This window comes from Pararge aegeria, chromosome 1, assembly GCF_905163445.1.
Source record: "Pararge aegeria chromosome 1, ilParAegt1.1, whole genome shotgun sequence".
In the NCBI taxonomy this organism is placed as follows: Eukaryota; Metazoa; Arthropoda; class Insecta; order Lepidoptera; family Nymphalidae; genus Pararge; species Pararge aegeria.
In genome coordinates, this window is record NC_053180.1 from 18,388,966 (window position 1) to 18,402,040 (window position 13,075).

At 34.1% G+C, this 13,075-nt stretch overlaps 1 protein-coding gene across 1 annotated transcript in view; it reads left to right on the forward strand.

Annotated features, from left to right (window-relative positions):
• Positions 1-13,075, forward strand: part of LOC120624052 — a 208,219-nt gene that overhangs the window by 136,436 nt on the left and 58,708 nt on the right. The window contains exons 4-5 of the mRNA XM_039890384.1: positions 6,012-6,388; positions 9,024-9,132. Coding sequence (XP_039746318.1) covers positions 6,012-6,388; positions 9,024-9,132 — 486 coding nt within the window. The remainder of the gene's footprint in view (positions 1-6,011; positions 6,389-9,023; positions 9,133-13,075) is intronic.

Genomic DNA, 13,075 nt, shown 5'->3' on the forward strand with positions numbered 1-13,075 from the left:
GTCGTGTTTAATATATGCGAAACTAGTCTGGGAAAAAATATACAAAAATAGTTAGTATTTTACAGCTAGTTTTTAAAAGCACCTGCTTTTTTTATTATGCATGCGGTTTTCATATAGGGTTGCCACCACATAAATTTTTATAAAGAATTGTACATTACTTTAAGCAAATGTGCACTTTATAGTTTATTAAGAGAAATAATGTTTAATGATAATTTTTAATAAACTACCATCTGATATAAAACCAACCAAATCTACGTTTTAAGAAAAAGTTAAAATTCTACTTGATAAATAATATGTTACTATAAGTCGTTTCCAGTAAACGATGATGTTGATGTTTTTGCTCGGTAATATTTGTTGAATTACCCGCTTGTACGAACATTTTCGATTTAGCTGCATTAAGTATGCTTGATAGATTTATATGTACCTTCTTTAGTGTACGCTCACATGTTTTAGTTTTAAGTTTAATGTATTTTATTTAAATTAAAAAGGTTTTAAAATATCTTACCAAAATAAACAGAAGCATTAAGCATTTTTTTGCGTCGAAATGACAATAAACTATTACTCATTAGCCAATTGTATGTAAATTAACACTTATTCCGTCGGGTTCCTTCCTTGTTTAAAATAATAATAATGAAATACGAATTATGAAGATTATTAAGAAAATATCATGTATGGAGATGTTATTAAAAGCTTAAAAAATAGACGTTGTGAAAAAATAGCAACCTTACTTCGTACGGTGACAACCCTAGTTTTATATGTCTATGACAGAGCTCTTCAACACCTCGCAGCTTACATCCACAACTTCAAAACGCGGAAAAGTAAGAGAAAACGTTTCACAACTTTCAATTTAGCGAATTTATTCCATTTCGTAATATTTCCACAGAATTAAGAATATACAGAAACCACTAATATTGAAGCAACAAAAATCGTTCCACTTTAGTTTTTCTTGAACAGATTTAGTCACTTCATTCCATTTAGAAGTTGACAGTAGTCATTTTACCCAAAATGTTCTAAACGTTTACCATAAAACGGGGAAAATGGAATAAATTTCTGAGCGCGCAGTGCGCAGGGCAGTTTCACTGTTTTTGGACACAACGCACTGCATGCACTAATGGCTCAAATGAGGGTTTTCTATGTTCTTACTACATCTCTGGGTTTGTTCATTCAAATTTCTATCACAGACGGTCAAAAGCAGCTTTCTTCAAACTCCTTACTCCCATAATTCTCATGCCCCTCCTCAGTAAATACATCGGACTCTAGCTCCCGCGGTCTCAAAGACCTATTAATAATTTTCTGTTCATTAACTTCTTGGCGGCACTCGTAGCATCACAGATATCCTGCCCATCGCATTCTCACAACCAAAGTTCAATTTGCAAACCCCGGGACACCTACAATTTATTTACAGATGATATGTAGTCAGAATAATTAACCTAAAGAAAAATTCTGTACATAAACTAAATAACATCGTCCACGTAAACGAAAATGTTCGTAAAATGAAAACTACAATGGTTAACAGTGTTCAATTTTGATGACACCAAATGGCAACTATTCCGCATCAAAATAAAGAAGAGTAGTTATGTTGTAGTTATATTGTTCAGCTTAATTGTTGAACATAAAAAAAGTTAGAACGACTTAAAATTAAGTCGATTAAAAAATACAAAGACCAATCCGATAAACTTGCTAATCATCAAACAAACAGACAAATGAGTAAGTTCAAGCTCTTCACTAAACAGACTTAACTAAACCATTTTTAGTATTTTTGAGACAAAATATTACTCTTCATAAACGTAAAGCTCATATTAACAATCGGCTTACTATGTGAGGTTGAGTGAACGCTTTTTAACAGGATTCCGATTGTAATTCTGGAACTACCAATGCATAAGTTGAAATGTGTTAGAATACTTTTATAACAGCGAGGTTACTGCACAATTGATGAGTTTCTTAATGACAATGTAGCTCGGTAGCAGACAAGTCCACATTCATCTTCCTTAAGATAGAAAACTGATCGTAAATGTTGATGTTGGGAAAGAGCAACTGCTGAATTTCTTGCCAGCTTCTTCTCGGTAGAATCTTCTTTTCGAACCGGTCTGAGAGTCACTAAATCAGACAGACTTGATGCTTCAAAAGTGCTTATAAATAAGGCGTACTTAATAAACAAATTTTGAATTTAAAAAATCAGAGCCACCTAGTAAGGGCAACAATATTAGTAGGCATACTAAACAAAACTTTTCTTTATTACAAATTAGTGCATTTTCCCAGCAAGTTTTAGTAAACCGCAGAAACTATTTAACTTTTTTTGCATAAGCGTTTCATTATGTTTATGAGAGAGCTCTGAACACCTCGCGGTTTGCGTCCACCACTTTATAACGCTGAATCGGTTTTACATAATTAATATTAGTTTTACATTTTATTTTCGTACGAAGATTTTTTCTCGGCTTATTTGAGATATGCTTATCTCTCCTACTCCTTTTTTAATTTTGGGTGGGTAAAGGAGTCACTTTGCGAAAGTTTATTGACATTTTGTTGTTATACGCTACAAACAGATTAATGTCTAAATAAATAGTACATAAAATATAACAAATAAATTGTATAAATATATATAAAATAACAATAATGTTTATTAATAAAACATATCTTAATTCTAAACAATAAAGTAATAACTTTTCTTATATTCTGGGATGGGGCATCCGTGACACACTTAATTAGTTATTTTACTACAAGCTTCTGAAGCTAAACTAATAAAACTTGTATTTCAACTTCAGTGCCTTCACCCCCTAGGGATAACCCCCTAAAATAAAAACACTGTAATAATATGAATCTTAGAAGTGAAAATAAACTCGTTGTGCAGTTTAATAGGTTACATAAAATTAGAAATTCATTGATGGGAAATTGTTTATTATTTTGTAAAAAATTACCGAATGAAATCTTTAAGATATCTCTCAACAAGTTCAAAGTTTATATAAAACGTGAGCTTATAGGAAATTCTTTTAAGGTAACTAAGGATTGCTTTAACGCACTGACGTCATAACGATAAAAAAGCTTGTGTGTGAATTGCATCATGGCTAAATATTGATTTGCTGTGCGATTACCCGGCTAAGTTTGCTAGCTTGTTAGCTTTAGGTTTAAGTTGGCGAACGTAGTTAGCACCATCACCTCACAATTATGTAAACGTATATGTACGAACGCTTTATAAGTGCCAATATTTGAACTTGAATCAATCAAATCCAAAATCATCAGTAAAAATCGATTGGAGACCATAATATATCTTCTGTATTATATTACGAATTATAGCTTAACTGATACCCATGCCTTCGTAAAGCTAAAATCAACAAACTAATATAATTATAATGCTCGAACGGTTTAATGGGATTAGTAATGTGGCCGTATTCCATGATTCTTATTATAATGTAATAAATGAAATTGAAACCCACGCTAGTTTTTATAATTAAATAATAGATGGATGCAATTATAACACAACTTATATACGTGTAATTGTACATTGTATAGTACTCTACTGTACTCTACATCGTTGTTTGCTATCGTCCGTTTTCTATAATCAATCTGTCTGTAATGTGTATGTGTGTGTGTGTGAGGAAAGATCCATTATATAGAGATATATTATACGAATGGAAGTATATCTAGACCCTATAAGTTGTGTTATAAATTTTACATAAATTAATGACGGTGTGAACAGTACTTTCTCTTATAAAGATTAAATATGAAAATTGCATTTAGTTATAACTGTTACCCGCGACTTCGTCCGTGCTTACTACGGTTTATTAATAACCCACGAGAACCGTTACTTTTCACGGGAAACCACCTACCTATTATTTGAAACTATAAATTAACTCTTCTTATTTAAATCGAGATCTGTCAAGACATTTTGGTGATTATGTGCAAAACATGCATCTAATATTATAATATTAGTAAGATAATGATCCCAAAGTTGTTGCTTATAACATTGATGATGATGATGAGTAAAAATATGAAGAGAACTTGTGCGGTCAGGATGCGTTCTGTAATCTCTTACCAAAGTAAAAAGTATCATTTAACTGACGACTGGTGCAAACAAAAATGGCGTCCAGCGTTTGACGATAATATTGCTTTTTAGCTTTTTCTGTAGCTTGCTTTGTGGCATAGGCAACGTGACTTTTTTATACTTAGTCATAAATCTCTATTTATATAAAAGAGAAAGTGTGTGGGTATGTTCCGTATAGGCTCCGAAACGGCTGGACCGATTTCAATGAAACTTTCAGGGAATCTCCGGATTGACCTGGCGAGTAATCCTGTAAAGTTTGGTGACGATCGGAGCATATTTGAACTGTCAAACTGTCAAATACAGCTTTTATTTACTATGATGACATTCTATTGTTGGGTGTACATGGGTGTAGATAATGATCTTCACCCGCTCGAGAAGAGAATGAATACGGAGAGAAATAAATGATTTAATATATTATGAGACTTAAATTTAAAAATTTAATGATGATTTTTAAAAATTTAGTAATGATGATGAATAATTACTTAGGCATTAAATAAGCACGCTGGCCGGACTTCCTCGAGCTCTGTCATAAAAAGATCTTGCTATCTTACGGAATATCAGAAATGCTACGAAAAGAATATTGCTGGTATCCGCTAGTTATATATACATATCTCGTTTTTACTCGTACGTACTTTGCGCTATAACCCCAAACGTTGGCAATGACCTTCAATAAATATATGCAGCTACAAAAATAAACATGTCTAACACTCTAAAATTTAATATTTGACTCTCAAATTCAGCGCTAAAAGCTAATTAGGTCTTATGTATGTAAAAGCGACTCGACGTTATAAAGTGAATGTATTTTATCCGCTAAGCGTTGAGGCGTGCTCCGTTGATAAAATCCACGTGCATTTTTTATAACTAAAAAGCTATTTTAAGAGCTGGTTATGCTTATGATTTCAGCCACTCAAGATGTAAAATTGTATTTCCGGAGATTGGTTCATAGGGACTGTCGAACGCTAAATCCCTTGGCAGCATGACTTCATCGGTTTTAACTAGCCACGTCCGAAGTCTCCCACCAGACCAGACCAGAGAAAATTCAGAAAATAAAACACCAGAATTGCTCCTCTTCCTGAGATTGAACCGAGCACTTCCTTTCAATAAGGCCACAGCGTCCACCGCTGCGCATGGGAGATCGTCATATGCAACGTGTAAATGAAAATCGAAATAAAACTTCACGGGCACAACTGTACTGTACTGTCTTTGACAATTATGTTTGAAACCAATAACCTTAGAGTTTTTGAGTAAACCACTGCCATATTTTTACTGGTAGAAAAACGTGCTGCGTAGCGTAGTTACTATGCGCGTGTCGGTCTTTTCTCTTCAATAGGGTTGTCATGAGAATGTTTTAAATTTATATGTATGGAAAAATAAATATGCTTCTTTCGATTTAATATTTTTACAGGCTGAAATTTTCCTTATGAAATATACTTGTGCATCCTTCAACATTATTTCATAATCCGGTTTCACGTTGTATATAAAACGCATCTCAATGGCTACATTTGTTGCTGGAGTGTCCATCTGTCGACAAACTTCCCCCATTCACCAATGCCTTAACCTTCAACTAGCAATTAGTTATGACACAGTAAAGACGATTCATCATCATAATTACCATGATCAACCTATTACCGACCCACTACAGGTCTCTTCTCAAAATGAGAATGGTCACGAAGTCAACCACGCTGGCCAAGCGCGGATTGATAGGCATCACATGCCTTTGAGAACATTATGGAGAACGCTCAGGCATGCAGATTTCCTCACGATTCCTTCACCCTTCACACAACTCCGAAAAGTTAGAGGTACGTCTCGGGGATTTATATCGCTCCCCCCGATAAAGAAGCCAAAGCCACTAGGCTCTCACAACTACATATTTATTCACACATAAACTATAATTAAAATACTTTAATAGAGTGTTAAGAGTTACAAGACGTAGAGAGACTCATCTAAAGTTAAAATATATGTTTTGTTTCAGAACTAAACTCAACGAAATCAACGGAGAGTTCGTTGGACAAGCAAGAAGATGTCCTTTACCAGAAAGACGTATCGTTCTCCGCAGAGCTAGAAATAGCACCGTCCAATAGACTTAATAGGTTTAATATAAGCGAAAGACATATCGAAAGCGATAAGAGAAGACCAACAACACTGCCGACACCTTTAGACAACGTTAAAGAGCCCAATTATACCCTCACTGGTGAAAGATCTAAAGAAGTCGATGGATTGAAAAGTCTGATAGAAGATGGAGTGAGCAAAACAGATATCAATATAATAGCTGATGTAAAGGAAAAAGACGCGTTGGATGAGGCAAACAGAATTAAATTCACGACTCTTGGACCTAGCTTAGAGCAAAAGGTAAGTGATGTTTTTCTTATTTACATTAAAGACCATATACTATAGTAATATTTTTATACTGAATATAAAATAAGTGCTATTTCTATTAAAGTTACTGTTTAACAAATTAGTTTTAAGAACATAAATACACTCTCAAACTTAAATGAAACGGTGGTTTTATACGAGGCATATTGTGCATACGATCTTTTTTTTCTAGTAATAATTGACAGAAAAAGCAGATGTTCAATCTGATGGTAAGTGGATAAGCGAGCAACACTTCACAGGGCATGGAAAGAGCACGTCCTGCAACATGCCGCCCTGTCTCCATCAATTTGAGACGAAGTTGTTTAGCCTCACGTGCCTGTAATTACACCGGCAACCACGCTCTTCAGACCAGAACACTGCTTAGCGGCAGAACTAAGCATAGCAATAGTATTCCCCCGACGAGCTCTGTCACAAAAAACTCTACTTCTACTAAAAAACAATAAAAATACGATGCGCTAACGATTCCACTAACGTGCCAGTTTGGTGTCAAAAAAAATCAAAAGAATATTCTTATTCGGCCGACATTTTAAGTACGGCTAAAATTAACAAAATTTTACGTGGGAAAACTAAGATTTTACATAAATAGTGGATTGAGTTTTTGTACCCACTTGATAACTTTAAATCTCTTTCAGAAAATCTGTACTGACTACTGGTAATAATCTAAGGGCAAATTCCATAATATGTTTTCTGGAAGAAACGGAAGATTCGAAAGAATCAGAGTAACTAAGCGTGCGAAAAAAAAATTACATACGCATAGTTCCACACCAGCGAATAGGCATTGGGGGAAATAATGGCATATCGGAGACACGGGGCGTGTCTAAACCAACCTTGCGTAATGTTTTTGTACGTGGATGTATCGATTGAACCCCTAATGGTATAGGATTCGTGCGTTATGTTGCAAAGAATTTTAAGAAAAATTTTATTATGTTCGTAGCATATATGATATGGAAGCACCCAAGCAGCATTTACGAGTAGGTAGCACTTCACAAATAAACGTGTCGTAACGTCAGGTTATTTGTGTTTTGTCAAGTGCCATCTTACAAATGTCAGAGCGTACCAATAATTACTGTAAATTTTAATGTATTGCATACATTGTTTATTTAATATGTTCATGTCGTATGCATAAATATTGCGTCACTATGAGACGACATTTAAAGGCGGCACTTAGATACTAAATACGAGTGAAAGAAGTCTTTATTATTATTGCTAGCTGGAGTTCAAAATTTGGTGATTTTATGCGTGTGAGCAATAGCTTTAGATTTAAGTTGGTGAACGAAGTTATCACCATCCCGTTACAATTATGTAAACAAATATGTATGAACGCTTCATAATATGTGCCTGTGATAGGCCTACATGAATAAATAAATTTTGAATTTGAATAAATAGATACACGTATCTACATTCTACAAGTAAAGTACAAACTTCTCAAGCAAAAATATTTATATTTACACCACTTTTTATTTACACAATAACTGTCTGTCTGTGTGACTGTCCGTCTGTCACCAGACTGTATCTCATGAACCATAATAGTTAGACAGTTGAAATTTCCGCAGACACAGTATTCTGTTTCCACTATAAAAAAAATACTAAAAAATAGAATAACATAAACATTTAAGGGGTTTCCATACAACAAACTTATTTTTTTCCCGTTTTCGTTCGATATATATATATAATGTATACATATAACGGCAACAAATATATCCTTGAAATATTCACAGAATATTTGTTGCATTTTAATTTAATAATTTATTTTTAAAGTAATCGTGTACTTGCTTTTAAAATAAACAGACATGACATTCTTGCCATTTTTATAGAGAATGGTACGCCAAACTTATATGAAATTGCTCAGGGTTTTTGTAAAATTGTTTATATAATGTGTTGTAACTTGTAGTTTTATTTTTATTTTTAGTTTTTGTTTTTTTTTTCTAATTATTATTAATATTGTGTAATCATTTCCGTGGCGTCACCTGGCTTTGGGTTTAAGCTGAAAATCAGCGCTGCATACTTATCAAGCAACGTAGCATAATGCTGAGCTGGAACCTTTTTTTATTTTTATTCCTCTAAAAGTTAGTCCTTAACTGCAATCTCACCTGGTGGTAAGTGATGATGCAGTCTAAGATAGTAGCGGGCAAACCTGTTAGGGAGTATGGTAGTCATATCCCTATTCGGTTTCCACGCGAGAACGCACCGGAACACTAAAACGCTTGGCGGCACGACTTTGTTGATAGGGTTACCACCTACTAGCCACGGCAAAAGCCTCCCACCAGACCAGACCAGAGAAAATTCTGAAATTATAAATTGCCAGATTGCCCCTGCCAGCCTACCTGGACTTAAATTCACAACGCTCACCGTTGCGCCAGTAGGTAACGAAAACTTTTTCTAGGTTACGCCACATATGACAAGCGATATCCCGGCGATTTTGCTAGTTGAGCATTGAGTTTTGTTCCATCAGCGGAGGCCCTAGGTGTATATAATAATTTTTTTCTTTCTTTAAACTCCAAGACTCCAGTACTTTAAGGAACGTAACACATGTCGATGATCATCAATGAGAATTTATTTTTACTGCTAAACAAAACGTATAAACATATATAAATGCTAATTTTGTGTTTAGGTGCCGGGTGGGACTTTATCACCAGCAAGGACAACGGCCGTGGAAAGCTGCCAATGCAATACGTGCAACGAGGCCAGCTGCATATGTTCAACCACGAAGTGCAAGACGAGTGAGTTGCAATTTTATATTCTTTTAACCTAAGTCATCTTCGTTGGCTATTTGACTGAGGTTCAAAGGGGATAGCCCGAAATAATGGAGGAAAATGTGTTTGTTTGTTTGTCATTCCTAAACGCCCCAACTTAGCAACCAATCGACTTGATTTTTGGCATAGAGCTAGTTGAAAGAACGGAGAGTAACGTTAGCTACTTTTGATCCCATTAAAACAAACGATTCCCACGGGATTTAAAAAAAATATTTAAAAAAACTGTAAAAAAGTGTATGAACAACGTGGTTACTAATAGTAAATATACGACATAAAATAAATATAAACTACGATAAAAAAATTAACAGCAAGCTTAAATAAACTTAAATAAACCCGATGGTTAAAAATGTCAACAAACCATAGTTTGTATACTCCTTGATAGTATACTCATTGATAGTGTATTCATAGTGCTTTGAAATTAGAATAATGACCTTTACTAGATTTTCAAAGAAAAGTATACGTCACCGCCATAGAGGCGGTGACGAGAGTTCGACTAGATCGATTGGCGGGAAATTAAAAAAGTTAGCAAGGATTAGAATTAATTTATAGAGAAAAGAAAAGCATGGTGATAGAACAAATACAAATGGGAAATAGATGATTTACAATTGAAACGATATACCTAATGAAATATGTGATGGAGTTGTTAAAAGTTATTGGTACTATGGTACCTAGCGTTATAACATATGACAATGTTGTAATTGTGTTTATAAGTCTTGTTTCAATTGATTGCATAAAAGGGCAACGGTAGAGTTTTTGCCAGTGATCTTCTCTGCCAAAACAGTATTCCAAACTGGTAGTAGAATCATTTGGTGGTGTGCAATGCAAGTTGGTGGACGTTAATGATATCCTTTATAATATTAATACTTTTATAGTATGTCATAAGTAAGGAAGAGTAATATTCATGAGAAAAAATTATACTGCTAAGAAACTAGGTATTAAGCTTCAATAATGTTAAATAAAATTAATTAATGAAATTATCTAAGTGCCATCCTGAACATTGCTAGTCTTGGAGGTAATACCTGGTTCCACCATAAATTATTTTTTTACACGCTCGTCTATATTCATAAAATAAAGAGGCTAGGCAGCTAAACGACACACGACAACTTTCCAACTTGATTTTCATAGTTCATAATATTGAATCTTCAAGAATAAAAGCTGTATCGTTCAACTTTCAATTTATTACTTTCAGAACTTCATGAATTTTCCATAAAAACTCTCTCAGTCTATGACAACAATAAACAGTTCCATTTCTTTTACTGTCATCCAGTGAACTTACCAAAACATATTAAATCAATGCTTTCAACTATCAAATCCTTCTTTTATCTAGTAATATACTCACTCGAATCTAACTTTTGCGAAGGTGAATAATCGGACTACTGGAAGATTTCACCGCCACGCTGGGTCACTTGCACTTGCTGTAGGATGTTTTCTAATATATAACCCCATTCATAATTTTCTAAGTTATGATTCTGATTCTTGATATATTCAAACATGCTGTTGAAGCCCATTTTCATGAGCAATAAAGACTACAAAAGGTTATCTAAGTATTTATAGTATGTTATAGATTATTTAAGTTTATATTTTCAACTTCCCGCCAATAATCTCAGATTTTCAGTCTCTTAACCTCAAAAAACCACGTCGATCGCCACCAGTCCGGTTAAAATCGGTTGATTCATTCGAGAGATATCTTCTTGAAAAACTGGGCTGAATGCTGAATGCCGCGTAAAAATCGATTCATTCATTCAAAAATTATTGTGGTTTGAAAATTTTAAAATTAAGTGTTTTATCCAACTCCTATCAGACTATTTCTTTTTAACACACAAATTGTATTTTTAAGCTTGTTTTTGGATTTTAAGTTGATTTCTTAAGAAGGCATTGGTACCAAAAAAAAACTTATATACATAGCTTAAATAATATATATATATAAGCTATGTATATAAATATATAACTATCTTAACTTAATAATTGACAGGTCTGTTTCAAGCCAGGAAACAGGAAACAGGAAACATTTGCTTTCCTGCCAGTTTGTTGGTCTCTACAAGTCGTATTTTACAACCGATCTAAAGGAAACTTTTTATACAGGGTTTACGACTTAATAGAATATTTACATGGTCGTTTGGGTACTTCCTTCTAAAAGGAGGAAAGTGTGGCTGGGTATCCCACCCAGCCCGAGATCTGATTAGGATCTTCGACGTGTGTAAAAATAAAATATTTACGATGTATTTAACTGAAATTGTGTTTAATTTAAATGGTTTAATCATTGTTGCAAAAAAGCCCACAACAAACTTAGCCGGGGTTTTTTTTATCATAACCATCTGTCAAATTAAAATTTAGCTATGAAGTTAATTCAATTCATAACCAGGCTTTTTTATCATTCATGTAAGCCTTAATATTATTTTCTTTTTTTTCAGACATAACTATACATTAAGTACTCGTAAAGCTGAGTACCGTTTTAACTGAAGTCCTGTATTATTTATTTCATCCTCATAAGCATCTTATTACCGCACACGAGTCTCTTCTCAGAACGCGAAGAGAGAATGCCGTAGTCCACCACGCAGGCCAAGTGCGTATTGGTAGACTTCACACGCGTTTGAGAACATTATGAAGAACTCTCAGGCATGCAGTTTTCCTCACACGAGGATTTCCTTCAACGTTAAAGCAACGAAATAATTTTTTCCTTATTGCTAATTGAATTACTGTGTTTATTATTTAACTTTTTGGGTGAATAAAAAGCGTGAAACTTGCGCCATCGTCACTGCACTCGATAAATTTAATTTTCACTTCTATCGGCAGTCTCCAATGACTATTTATAAGTTCAAGAACCTGTAAAGCTGGATACTTTTTCACAGAAATGCTATATATAATATTACAATAATACGTTTTTCAAATACCTTGTCATCCATTCTGACAGCGTTGTGAGATAATAGCAATTACAGTTTTAAACTCTTCAAGTTTTCTTAAGGGCTCGCTCACACAGAACGTCGTAACCGCGGCGGTCTCCGCACCTCATTAAAAGTTTCCGACGTTATTATTATATTTAATGGCTAACAAGTGTTTGAAGTGAAGAGAATAATTTTAATAGCTCAGCGGTTCTGATGACAATTATATTTAAGACTGTAATACCTAAGTAGAACCGTGATATATGGGTCAGATTAATATTGTAGAACGACGCTCGTATTAAATTAAATTAAAATGTTGTATTTTTCATTACAAGAAACATACTAGATACGTGTTTGTGTTATGGTACTAGGTCACATAAGTTGAAACGCGTAAAGCGTTATGCGTAAAATCAAATACACGTATGCATTACCTTCGTTTTGAGGAATTATATATCCACTTGCTTTAACGTTAAAGAAAAACATCGTGTGTTCTCAATAATGTTCTCAAAAGGCTTGTCAAGTCCACCTTCTCATGTTGGGAGGAGTCCCGTGCCCTAAAGTGGGCACGGGCACTAATGAGATGTTAATGATCATCTGTGTTTATATTTTTAACAGATTTGATAGAATAATGAATCGTTAATAATGTAAAACTATCCTTAGATAACAATGCATTAGATTCGGAGATTGTAATATCGATCGGAAAAATCCAATTATAGAATAAAATTAGCTTTGCCTTTCACAAAGTCATAAATTTAGATTAGCTTTCTAAGGTCTCCTACATACTATGCAAAAATTACATTGAATTAAAGCAATGATTCATCTTTAAAATATGGACATTTGAACGAAGATGTGAACTGAAATGTATCCAACGTATATCCGGCTAAAATGTTTATGTTGACGGTCGATAGGCGCAGTGGGCAGCGACCCTGCTTTCCGAGTCAAGGCTGTGGGTTCGATTCCCACAACTGCAAAATGTTTGTGTGATGAACATGAATATTTTCCAGTGTCTGGATGTTTATGTATATTATAAG